The following is a 13,871-nucleotide window of genomic DNA, read 5'->3' on the forward strand; positions in this document are numbered from 1 at the left end:
AGGATTCTCTGGGAAGCCAGGGAGAAGATTACAGAGCCTTTGTCCTTGATCTTTATGTCGTCTTTGTCGACAGGAATAGTGCCGGAAGACTGGAGGATAGCAAATGTTGTCCCCTTGTTCAAGAAGGGGAGTAGAGACAACCCTGGTAATTATAGACCTGTGAGCCTGACTTCGGTTGTGGGTAAAATGTTGGAAAAGGTTATAAGAGATAGGGTTTATAATCATCTTGAAAAGAACAAGTTGATTAGCGATACTCAACACAGTTTTGTGAAGGGTAGGTCATGCCTCACAAACCTTATTGAGTTTTTTGAGAAGGTGACCAAACAGGAGGATGAGGGTAAAGCGGTTGATGTGGTGTATATGGATTTCAGTAAGGCGTTTGATAAGGTTCCACACGGTAGGCTATTGCAGAAAATAAGGAAGTTGGGATTGAAGATGATTTAGCGGTTTGGATCAGTAATTGGCTAGCTGAAAGAAGACAGAGGGTGGTGGTTGATGGCAAATGTTCATCCTGGAGTTCAGTTACTAGTGGTGTACCGCAAGGATCTGTTTTGGGGCCATTGCTGTTTGTCATTTTTATAAATGACCTGGAAGAGGGTGTAGAAGGATGGGTTAGTAAATTTGCAGATGACACGAAGGTCGGTGGAGTTGTGGATAGTGCTGAAGGATGTTATAGGATACAGAGGGACATAGATAAGCTGCAGAGCTGGGTTGAGAGGTGGCAGATGGAGTTTAATGGGGAAAAGTGTGAGGTGGTTCACTTTGGAAGGAGTAACAGGAATGCAGAGTACTGGGCTAATGGCAAGATTCTTGGTAGTGTAGATGAACAGAGAGATCTCGGCATCCGGGTACATAAATCCCTGAAAGTTGCCACCCAGGTTAATAGGGCTGTTAAGAAGGCATATGGTGTGCTAGCCTTTATCAGTAGGGGGATTGAGTTTCGGAGCCACAAGGTCATGCTGCAGCTGTACATAACTCTGGTGCGGCCGCTCCTGGAGTACTGCGTGCAGTTCTGGTCACCACATTATAGAAGGATGTGGAAGCTTTGGAAAGGGTTCAGAGGTGATTTACTAGGATGTTGCCTGGTATGGAGGGAAGGTCTTACGAGGAAAGGCTCAGGGACTTGAGGTTGTTTTCGTTAGAGAGGAGAAGGCTGAGAGGTGACTTAATAGAGACATATAAGATAGTCAGAGGGTTAGATAGGGTGGACAGTGAGAGTCTCTTTCCTCGGATGGTGATGACCAACACGAGGGGACATAGCTTTAAATTGAGGGGTGGTAGATATAGGACAGATGCCAGAGACAGTTTCTTTACTCAGAGAGTAGTAGGGGTGTGGAACGCCCTGCCTGCAACAGTAGTAGTCTTGCCAACTTTAAGGGCATTTAGACATATGGATGAAAATGGAATAGTGTAGGTCAGATAGGCTTCAGATGGTTTCACAAGTCAGCGCAACATCGAGGGCCGAAGGGCCCGTACTGCGCTGTAATGTTCTATGTTCTATCCATGCCCATTCCTGGTCTTTTCAAAGGAAAATGTAAGGGGGCTAACATGCTCGTGAGGCCGGCAATGAACTTGCTATAATAATCGCTTATTGTCACAAGAAGGCTTCAATGAAGTTACTGTGAAAAGCCCCTAGTCGCCACTTTCCGGCGCCTGTTCGGTGAGGCCGGTACAGGAATTGAACCCGCACTGCTGGCCTTGTTCTGCATTACAAGCCAGCTGTTTAGCCCCTTTACTATACCAGCCCCTGGTGAACTATAATAGTTCACCAGTCCCAAAAAAGACAACTCTGTACTGTTTTCAGATGTAGGAGTCTGCTGAATAGTCCGTACCTTCTCCTCGTCCGGGTATAACCCGTCATGGTCAACTTGGTAGCCCAGGTACACCACTTCCCTCACATTTTCTCTCTTCAGGTGAATGCCCGTCTCTGAGAAACGAAGGAGCACCTCGCCCAAGTTACTTAAATGTTTCCTGTTCGGTTGCCCTTGTGACCAACACATCATCCAGATATACTGGCACCCATGGAAAATCTTGCAGTATTTTTTCCATTATCCTCTGGAATATGGCACACACCGACGATGCTCCAAAAGGTAGTCTGGTGTATTTGTGCAGGCCTCAAATGGGTGTTCATAGTGACGTTTTTTCAGGAGGCAGAGTTCTAACTACAAATACTCATGGCTCATATCGAGCTTGGTAAATGAATGTCCACCGGCCAGTTTTGCATATAGGTCCTCAATGCAGGGCATCGGGTAACGATCCAACTGGGAGGCCCTGTTGACCGTTAACTTATAGTCCCATAAGTCCCCACACAAGCTGACTTATCGTATGAGGTTTGAGCACTGGGACCACTGGCACTGCCCAATCGGCAGAACTATCTGCCTAATGATCCCAACGCCTTTGAGCCAGCTGAATTCGGCCTCAACTTTTGCGAAAACGAGTAAGGGACCGGGCAAACTCTGAAATCCCTTGGTTGTGTGTCCGAGCCGACAAGATTTTTGCCATGGCCCCTTTTTTTCCCCCCAGTCCGCGTTGGAAAACCTCAAGGTATTTTCCTTACACTTCGTACATGGCCACCGGATCGCATTTGGAAAATTTGCTGCCAGCCCAGGTGCTTTAGCCAATTTCTGACCAGCAAGCTGGGGCTGTGTCCGTTGACTATGATCAATGGGAGACACACCAACTGCTGTCCATAAACTACCGTGTTTATATCCATTCCCGCAATGGCTAACGGTTCGCACCCGGTATATGTCGCTGATCTTGCCTCATGCCCTGCAGATCCCACTGCTGCACCCCTAACTTTGTCCTGTCAAACGTCCGCGTCCCAATAACAGAAACAGCAGCTTGCATATCTAGCTCAATGTCTAATGGATTGGATGCCCATTAACTTGCACAGTTATCCTGATGGGGGCCACTCAGTGTACCGCAACACAATTCAGATGCACACACTCTTCCTCTGTTTGGTCCAGGTGGAAAGTGTGAGTTCTTGCTGGGCGTCTGCTTTGAACGGGGCACCTGGATCTCTGACGCTCCCTTCGGCCCGTACATCCACATGCCCCAAAACATCCACATGCTCTCCCTCTATAGACTCCAGGGAGGAATTCTATCGTGACGACTCGGTCCTTGACCAACGGACCTGGCCCCAATGGTACTTGGTCCAGGGTGGGGTATCAATCCTGGGGCACGGGGTGGATAGGGATGGGGGCTCTAAAGTGTTTACCTCCATCCCCTCAAAATCTTTCACTCCCCTCTGGGTGCTTTCATGGGAAAGCAAAATTTGTACAGCCTGCTGAAGATCTAGGGATGGTTCAGCTCGCAACTTCTTTTGAGTAGCCATGGCTATTTATACCGCAGACCAAATGGCCACACACCATTTCAGAAAGGAAAGTTCCATATGCACAATATTTAGAACATAGAACATCACAACGCAGTACAGGCCCTTCGGACCTCAATGTTGCGCCGACCTGTGAAACCCCTCTAAATCCCATCTACGCTATTCCCTTATCTTCCATATGCCTATCCAATGACCATTTGAATGCGTTTAGTGTTGGCGAGTCCACTACTGTTGCAGGCAGGGCATTCCACGCTACTTACTACTCTCTGAGTAAAGAACCTACCTCTGACATCTGTCCTATATCTATCTCCCCTCAATTTAAAGCTATGTCCCCTCGTGCTAGACATCACCATCCGAGGAAAAAGGCTCTCACTGTCCACCCTATTTAATACTCTGATCATCTTGTATGCCTCAATTAAGTCACCTCTTAACCTTCTCTCTAATGAAAACAGCCACAAGTCCCTCAACCTTTCCTCATAAGATCTTCCCTCCATACCAGGCAACATCCTGGTAAATCTCCTCTGCACCCTTTCCAATGCTTCCACATCCTGCCTATAAAGCGGTGACTAGAACTGCACACAATACTCCAAATGCGGCCGCACCAGAGTTATGTACAACTGCAACATGACCTCATGGCTCCGAAACTCAATTCCTCTACCAATAAAAGCTAACACACCGTACGCCTTCTTAACAACCCTCTCACCCTCGTTGGCAACTTTCAGGGATCCATGTACATGGACACCGAGATCTCTCTGCTCATCCACACTACCAAGAATCTTACCATTAGCCCAGTACTCTGTCTTCCTGTTATTCCTTCAAAAATGAATCACCTCACACTTTTCTGCATTAAACTCCATTTGCCACCTGTCAGCCCAGCTCTGCAGCTTATCTATGTCCCTCTATAACTTGTAACATCCTTCTGCACTGTCCACAACTCCACCGACTTTAGTGTCATCTGCACATTTACTCACCCATCCTTCTACGCCCTCCTCCAGGTCATTTATAAAAATGACAAAAAGCAGTGGCCCCAATACAGATCCTTGTGGTACACCACTAGTAACTGGACACCAGTCTGAACATTCCCATTAACCACCACCCTCTGTCTTCCAGCTAGCCAATTTCTGATCCAAACTCCTAAATCACCCTGAATCCCATGCCTCCGTATTTTCTGCAATAGCCTACCGTGGGGAACCTTATCAAACGCTTTACTGAAATCCATATACACCACATCAACTGCTTTACCCTCATCCACCTGTTTGGTCACCTTCTCAAAGAACTCAATAAGGTTTGTGAGGCACGACCTACCCTTCACAAAACCATGTTGACTATCTCTAATCAAATTATTCCTTTCCAGATGATTATACATCCTATCTCTTATAAACCTTTCCAAGACTTTTCCCACAACAGAAGTAAGGCTCACTGGTCTATAGTTACCGGGGTTATCTCTACTCCCCTTCTTGAACAAGGGGACAACATTTGCTATCCTCCAGTCTTCTGGCACTAGTCCTGAAGACAAAGATGACTTAAAGATCAAAGCCAAAGGCTCAGCAATCTCCTCCCTAGCTTCCCAGAGAATCCTAGGATAAATCCCATCCGGCCCAGGGGACTTATCTATTTTAACACTTTCCAGAATCGCTAACACCTCCTCCTTATGTACCTCAAGCCCTTCTAGTCTAGTAGCATGTATCTCTATTCTCCTCGACAACATTGTCTTTTTCCTGTGTGAATACTGACGGAAAACACCTCTCCTATCTCCTCGGACTCCACGCACAACTTCCCACTACTGCCCTTGACTGGCCCTACTCTTACCCCAGTCATTCTTTTATTCCTGACATATCTATAGAAAGCTTTAGGGTTATCCTTGATCCTACCTGCCAAAGACTTCTCATGTCCCCTCCTGGCTCTTCTTAGCTCTCTCTTTAGATCCTTCCTAACTAACTTGTAACTCTCAAGCGTCCTAACTGAACCATCACGTCTTATCATTACATAAGCCTCCTTCTTCCTCTTGACAAGTGTTTCAACTGCTTTAGTAAACCATGGTTCCCTCGCTCGACCACTTCCTCCCTGCCTGACAGGTACATACTTATCAATATATTTGGCTAGTCCTCATAGCCTTGTCAATAACTCGGTTGCGGACTTTCCAGGGGTCCTCTCTGCCATATTAAAACAGTATCTACACCATAATGGATAGTTTAGTTTGCACCATTATGGTCACCAATTGCTCAAAAGTTTTAGTGTCTGGATATGTAAGGCCTTTTATCACTCCGTCAGTATATACTCCACAGGCAGTCAGCAATATTACTGTTTGCCGATCAAAGTAGCGCATGCGTTCTGTGTTCAATCCTCTAAGCCAGTGTTTATCAAACTTTTGCCCGGGACCCATTTTTACCAGCTGGCCATCCTTCGCCAAACGACCTTCGTGACCCACGCCGCCCGAACTTCACAATCCACCATTTTCGCATACCTTTAATGTAACAGGTGAGCCAGCCTGGTTGTCACAATCTCACTTGCTTTGTTACTCAATGTTACATTTCTGCCAAGGACTTCAGCTGATGATTTAAGTTCTCACTGCAACAGTTGAAAAAAATCAAGAGGTTTGTCCTCCAAATGCCGTTGAAGTTTTGAGGGTTTTAAACTTTCATTTGCCAGTACTTCCCTGCATACAACACACGTGGGCTTTGCATCCTGATTTACAGTGGCACAATTAATAAACCCATACCTCAAAAAATCATCTTGATACTGCTTTGTTCCTGATATCAGCTTTTTCTTAATGGGTTGTTCATTTGAGGCCCTGGAGCTCACACCAGCATTGCTGACTGCTACAAAATGGAGGAACCTCCCTCATGTCCAAAGCACGTGATGTCAGTATATGGGGCACATGACCTGCTCTCTGCTGTCACTTCTGGGGAGAAGACTCCATCAAATTTTTTAAAGAATCTGCTCCTGCGTCAGCCAGGAGTAGGTGGTCTGCCTCTCTGGGTTCTGGGCCTGTGCACTGCTGAGGGGCACGCATTTTTAAAAGCCAATCGCAGCTGTTGTGCACTTCTTTCCGCGATCGGGAATGCCATGCCCAATAGTCCCGAGATCCTCCCGACACCCACGCATGACCCACCGCGGGTCGCAACCTTGAGTTTGAAAATTACTGATCTGAGCTTGCATTGAACACGTCCAATCTTCAGAACCAAGGCACATTTGTTAAAAAAATTATCCTATCTTGGTCCAGCAGAATAAAGCAGGTGGTTCACCAGCTGTATCCTCGTCGCCAATTTGTACACCACAAATGAGTCCGAACCGAGTTAGTAAAAAGAAAACATGGTTTATTGCAAAGCAATTATATTTACAATATACATCAGATCCCAGCTATTCTCTCTGTAGGTTCCAAACCTTGCCGAATTTATACAGATCTTAATCATGAATGATCTAGGACTCCCCACCCCCTTAACAGGGGAGCTCGTATTCAGCGAGACGCAAGGGGAGACTGATTGTTCAAATCCCATAGGTTTTGTGGGGTTATGTTGACCTCTGGGCTGCCCAATATTACACTAGTAAGCTGTAACAGGGAACCAATTTGGCACCTGTAGCCCACTGGCCAAATGGTAATTAAGCTCAGCCTTCAAAATGGACTGGGCCACCCAGCAACATCCAGCCATTGGACATGCTTCACCTGATGGTGACTATCTATCTGAATGCTTCTTTCTGCTCTGATAATAGATTACCCTGAATACATGATACGAGGATATAAGGAGAATTTAAAAAAAAAAATTAATTCTGTGACTTCACACATTTGCTCTGTGGGGACCACAGTTCACCAGAGATGTACCAAAAACACTACTTTAACATACAGTTAGTATCCTACCAAGCACAGAACATCATAGGCGAGATTCTCCGACCCCACCGCTGGACCGGAGAATCGCCAGGGGCGGCGTGAATCCTGCTCCCGTCGGCTGCCGAATCCTCCGGCGCCGGGGTTTTGGCAAGGGCGGGAATCATGCCGCTGGCAGTAGCCGCCCCGGCGATTCTCTGGCCCGCGATGGGCCAAGCGGCCACCCATTTTAGGCCGGTCCCGCGGTGGCCTGGCCCGCGATCAAGGCCCACCGATCTGCGGGCGGGCCTGTACCGTTGGGGCACTCTTGCCCTCCGCACCAGCTGCTGTGGACCTCCGCCTTGGCCGGTGCGGAGACGAACCCCTCCTGCGCATGCGCTGGGATTACGGCAGCACATGCTGGTGCTCCCGTGCATGTGCCAACTCACGCCGGCTGGTGGAGGCCCTTTGGCGCCGGTTGGCGTGGCGCCAAGCCCTCTGACGCCAGCTGGCGCGGCGCCAACCCCGCCGGCGCCGGCCTAGCCCCTGAAGGTGCGGAGGATTCCGCACCTTCCGGGCGGCCCGACGCCGGAGTGATTCACACCACTCCTCGGCGCCGGGATCGCCCACCTCGCTGGGTCGGGGAGAATGTTGGTGAATGCTTGCTATCACGCTTTCCAGGTAGCTGTTCACACATTTTCAGACCACCACTATGAACTAGAGGCTCCTTGGTGATGAGGGTTACCCGATCTACAGATGACCCATGACTCCTGTCCCGTTCCCCGAACACAAATGGACAGCACATATATATAGTGAGAGTCATGCAGCTACCAGGGAGATTTTGTAGAAATTTATCACTGTCTTAAATAATTGTTCCGCTATTTGAACAACTCTGGAGCAGCTATACAATTCTTGCTAGAGTATGTCTTCAGATTTACAGTGACCTATTGCATGCTACATAATCTGACTCATGAGAATGCATACAGTTCTTGCCACCAAGCCTTCAAAGGCTACCACGCCTTGCGTGTGGTTAATGAGACTCCAGGGGCTGGATTCTCCGTCCCGCCACGCTACATTTCTGTTTCAGCACACCGGCAGATGCTCCGTTTGGCCGGTGGTCAATGAGGTTTCCCATTGTGGGGCAGGCCCCACGCCATCGGGAAACTCCGGCCTGCAGGCAAAACGGAGCATCCCGACGGCGGGGAATCCAGCCCGGTTTCCCCCAAATTATCCCCACACCACCAATACTCCACAATTCTCCACATATCCGAACCACAAGTTTGAGCTGGGGGAGATGGATGGGATGCATGGGAAATGGAGGGAAGTGGGGCTGGAGAGGGTTAAGGACTTGTACTCTGAAGGGAAGTTTCCGAGTCTGAATGAGTTGCGGGAGATGTTTGAGTTACCATGCGGCAGTGAGTTTAGATATATGCAGATTCGGGATTTTGCACGGAACAGGCCCTTCGGCCCTCCGCACTTAGTGCAGCATGCACTTATCCAAAATCCTGAAATAAAAGACACCCCCAAAAAAACTATTCAATAATAAAACATTAATAACAATAATCTTTATTTGTGTCACACGTAGGCTGACATTAACACTGCAATGGGGTTACTGTGAAAAGCCCCTAGTCGTCACACTTGTTTGGGTACACTGAGGGAGAATGTCCAATTCACCTAACAAGCACGTCTTTTGGGACTTAATATTGAACAATATTCCAATAGTACATACAAAGCTGCATCCTTGTACATTCTCTTAATGTCAGTCCTGTGGATCTCTCTCTCTTACTTACAACCAAGGGCAGCTTAAAGTCCAACTTTCTGACTTGGCTTAGAAAGTATTGAGGTGAAGAAAACTTTCAAGGGCAATGAAAAGATTGTTGTCCTCACAGCAGGATAAATTACCCTTCAAAGGAGTTGTTTTGTGATGTGATTTTTACTTTAAACAAACAGTAAGTTTCCAATTGAATATCAGACATTGTGTGACGGAATAAAGGAAGATTAAAGTTTCCCTGAATAGCTTCCATTAACATCCTATGCCCTTTGCGAGGAGAGGCTTGGGAGCAAGTTAGCTGGCAATAATCACATGAGTTGATAGAACACACTTAAGAAAGATTGGGGAAAAGGAAGAAAAATTACCTTTTAAAAATGTATAATGGAAATTGATTTTGATTATATGCTTCATTCTAGATGCAAAATATCCTGACTAGTTCTGTATTAATGATGCCTGTATCAGAGAAGACTGATGATTTTCTTAACAAAGCATTTGCAGTACAAATGAGCAAGCAAATGGGCAGTCCCTTACAGGTGTGTATAAAATGTTATGAACAAAGGTTAAGCTACATAACTTGAGATTTGCAAGTAATAGCATGTAATTTGTTACTATTCTGATTCATTGTGTAGTAATGGGTACAATGTAAAATTCAACTTTGTCAGAGGGAACAAACTGGTGTCTACCCATTATACACTTCACCAGACTTTCCATTGAATTCAATGGATGGGTGTATAACAGGCAGTCATATTGTTGGCCTGCAGAAGTTGAATTTCACCTCATCATCTTTTAATTGCAGTTTAATTGCATTTAATCAATGTGGAAGTAAGTAAACAATTATAATTTATCTATGAATGTCACGCTGTAAGCACAATATTGCATAAGTTTGCAAAGTTTAAATTCCCTTTAAAACTTTTTTAAAAATCAAATATGCATGTTGTGCATTTAAAATCAGCATCCAGAGTATAAAATTGTTGCATTTACATATCCTGCGGTATTTGTTCACAATGGTAGTTCTAGTTTCTTAGTCTTATAGCAACCAAAATGTTTGTTTTTAATTTTTGCCGTGTAAAGTCTTAAGATTTTATAAATAACTGGTTTTAAACCAGCAGGGTGGTATTAACTTTTTGACACTGTTATATTGAGGCATTATTTTCATTTGTTTAATTAATGTTTTTGGAAATGAATAAAAACAAAATTTAGAGTTACACGCGTAAGAATCCAAACTAAATTTAGCTTTTTTGTGCTGCTTATGTGATTATTAAAGTAAGCATTTGAACTATTGAGAAACATCAGGGGTGGGATTTTCCGACCCCCCCCGCCGGATTGGAGAATCGCCGGGGGGGGGCGTGAATCCCACGCCGGCTGCCAAATTCACCAGCGCTGGGGTTTTGTCGGGGGCGGGAACCGCACCACGCCAGTCAGCGGCCGCTGGCAGTGCCCCCCACCCCGCCCGGCTATTCTCCGACCCGCGATGGGCTGAGCGGCTGCCCATTTACGGCCGGTCCCACCGCCGTAAATCAAACCAGGTCCGTACCGGCGGGACCTGGCTCTACGGGCGGCCTGCAGAGTCCTTGGGGGGGGTGGGGAGGATCTGGCCCCGGGGGGGTGCCCTCACGGTGGCCTGGCCCACGATCGGGGCCCACCGATCCGTGGGTGGGCCTGTGCCATGGGGGCACATCCGTGCCGGCTGTTGTCAACATCTGCCATGGCCAGAGCGGAGAAGAACCCCCCTGCGCATGTGCTGGGATGACGCCAGCACACGCTGGCGCTCCCGCGCATGCGCCAACTCGCGATGGCTGGGTGAGGCCCTTCGGCGCCAGTTGGCGTGGCGCCAAGCCCTTCCGCGCTGGCTGGCATAGCGCCAACCCCGCAGGCGCCGGCCTAGCCCCTAAAGGTGCGGAGGATTCCGCATCTTCCGGGTGACCACTCCTCGACGCCGGTACGGCCCACACCGCCGGGTAGGGGAGAATCCCGCCCCAGCATTTTCCCTGCAGGTACTAATTAACAGCATCACATTCTTGCAGTTAAGGAATTACATGGTACAGCTTTCTGCTCCCTAAATGCTTAAAATACTCCCATCATTTCCATTGTTAAAATGCTAAAATGTGAGAACCTTGTGCTATTAATTTTCATTCATTGAAGCCTGAAATGAAATCTATATTTAACACAAATTGCATGTTGCCTGGACTGGATTCAAACCCAAGATCTAGAGATTTTTCATAAACATTTCCAACCCACTATATTATCCATTCCATCAAAACCTGTTTTCATCATTCAAGGAAATTAGTCCCTATAGAATTCCAAAATTTGATCTTTTCTGGATGGGGAAAGTTTGATGATGGTGTAATTATTGTGTACATTCTGTACTTGAATGTGAAATACTGGCAGCTGGACTCGTGTAATATATTTTCAGGTATCCCAGCTGGATTTGAGAAGTCCCTGGACCTGGAACCCTGGTTAGCTGAAACACTGTTCCAGCACTCCATAGAGCCAGTAAGAGATTCATAATAGGAACAATTAGATATTTAATTGTTCTTTTTATTTAAATACCTTGATATTTTTCCTTTTTTGTTAAATATGTATTGTCTTGGTGAAAAATGAAGTAAATACTTTGAGGTGGCATTATTTACCACAATATACCTTCTTACAGAATTAGAAAGATTAGTCACTTTAATGAAAAATGTAGGTAACTACAATGGGCTAAATTAAACTTTTCCCTGTATCTGCTAGTTGGCCATAGTGGAGTCTTTTGAACTCCAGGTTTTGGGCAGAGGATTTGATTGTTCATTTTTCAAACTGAAATGTAACTTCTATCCTTTCTTGCAGTTTGCTAATACTTGGGAGGCTGTGGCTTGTGGAAAAACAGAAGATCAACTAATTGTAACTGAACAAGCGCGTAAATACATGAACACATTTTCTACCAGAACATTAGTAATGTAATCTTTTCCATCTAAGCATTAAGAAGTTTTGAAACACATATTGTTGAGTCATGATCAGCATTTCTTCTTATGAAGTTTCCATTGATGGATGTAGAGCAATGTTGTATTACAATAATTCAAAATGGCACGAATTTCATTCTTCACTAAGCACATTTCTGTTGTTCGTCACCAGCCAAAAAGACAAGTATCACAATTACCTACATAATAAGATGCTTGAATTTACAACAATTACTCCTTGTATTTAAAAAAGGGTTGAATAAATATTTTCAGATGTGGGCAGCACACTGGATCATATCAGTATTTCATTTGTATTGGGTGGCAGAAAAGCAATTAGTCTTTGGAAGTACTTCAATACTGATGTAATTTAAGCATGTAAGTTAATAAATTAAATGAAATGCACTGTTGACAAAATAGAGGTATAGCATTACTACAAACCAAATTAGATGAGAAAAAAATCAAGCTTTCAAAGACATAAATTGACAGGGTTTGAAGTATTGTTTTTGTTTGGTTTTTTGGGGCCTTGTTTTGAGCCATATATGTTATATATACATATATATAATATGTATGTGCATGTGTGTTTTTGTGTGTAGCTTGGATAATACTGATACTGTATGTAAAAAAAAAAGTTTTATGTATGAAAAATGTATATTTTATCCAGTAAGTTAATTTTGTAAATGCCAAATGGATAATGTGTTGTGCTGCTAAAGACTTTAGCATGTAGACATGCTGCATGAAATGGGCAGTAGAGTTATCAGAGAAAATGGTGTTAGCTGATCAACAATGCACTGGTAGCTAGTATTTTTTTAAACCTAGCATTTACAAATACAAAACTTTGGGAAGTGAAATGTTTTGTCTTATTGTGACAAAATGAATATGATGCACCTTTTGTATTTTGGGAGAACACTGATATATTCACTAATTTTTTTACTTTTGTCCCATTCATTTCATATTTAATTCAAGACACTCTGGCCCAGATATATTTTCAGTTCATTGAACAATTCATGCAAGAAGTCTTGGTTTCATTCTATTGCTATATCAAAGGCCTCTGATATACATGTACTGAACACTTGATTTTAAAACAAAAATAGTTGATTTGCAAAATGTACTACCGTAGCATCAGTTTGGTGCAAATCACCTGCACCAACATTTTGATTGCTATGGTGTATCCACTGCCATGTACAGAAAATAAAAGTGTGTTTTTTTTTACTTAAAAAGTTTATGTTTCATTTTATTTTAGAAACAATTATGTTAATGTTCACAAACAATAACTTCTAAATTGAATTGCTATGTGCCCTAACTTGGATTAAGGACCTTTATTATTCTGCAGTCCCACCTTTATAAATTTTTGTGTATACCATTGGGAACAAGCTAGTGTTGGCATTTATTTTCCAATACTTATATTTTTTAAGGTTAAGTTTATGTAATTTTGGTATAATGTTGCAAAAAAAATCTGTAACATAATTACAAAATAATGACAGTGAAATGTTTAGATAGAGGGTTTTGAATTTGTCAGTGCTTCCCATACTGTTTAGCAATGTGACCTCATTTTAACACTTGAAATCTAACATAACAGGTGCTAACAAAATAAAATGGCAATATAATTGGCACGTTCGCCAACCATAAAAGCGGGCGTGCTACGTAAAATGACCACCAATTGCCTCCCTAAATTAGTTAATTGCCGGCGAGCACACCTCAGATTCCCGCGCTCACCTGGAAGCCGTAATGTTGCGCGTGAGCCCGATGACGTTGGGACGCACACGTCCCTTTACAAGATTCCATCCAGGTCGGTGCGCGCCTGCTCCATCAATGTTACATTCCGGTCCATGTTTGCCGGTGACTGAAGACTCATCTTCCTGACCCAGGATGGCCACGATGAATCCTGCTGCACACTACCCCATAAAAATGGTGGTTGTTAACCCTGGGAGAAACCCCACCACCGCTGTCCACTTAGTGCAAATGTGGCATTGCTGTCTTCTCATTCAAGGTTTGTGGCCGACGTGATGTTTATGAAGCCTCCCAGCCCACCTG

At 44.8% G+C, this 13,871-nt stretch overlaps 1 protein-coding gene across 8 annotated transcripts in view; it reads left to right on the forward strand.

Annotated features, from left to right (window-relative positions):
- myb (v-myb avian myeloblastosis viral oncogene homolog) overlaps positions 1-13,057 on the forward strand; it is a 53,026-nt gene extending 39,969 nt beyond the window's left edge. For 7 of the 8 annotated variants that reach the window (XM_038799401.1, XM_038799400.1, XM_038799402.1 and 4 more), the window contains 2 exons: positions 9,321-9,437; positions 11,731-13,057. In XM_038799401.1, the coding sequence (XP_038655329.1) occupies positions 9,321-9,437; positions 11,731-11,844 (231 nt within the window). In that variant the 3' untranslated portion in view covers positions 11,845-13,057. Of the gene's footprint in view, positions 1-9,320; positions 9,438-11,317; positions 11,398-11,730 lie in introns of all 8 variants that reach the window. The other variant, XM_038799403.1, reaches the window with a different exon arrangement.
- Positions 13,058-13,871: the final 814 nt, after the last annotated feature.

This window comes from Scyliorhinus canicula, chromosome 6, assembly GCF_902713615.1.
Source record: "Scyliorhinus canicula chromosome 6, sScyCan1.1, whole genome shotgun sequence".
Taxonomy (NCBI): Eukaryota; Metazoa; Chordata; class Chondrichthyes; order Carcharhiniformes; family Scyliorhinidae; genus Scyliorhinus; species Scyliorhinus canicula.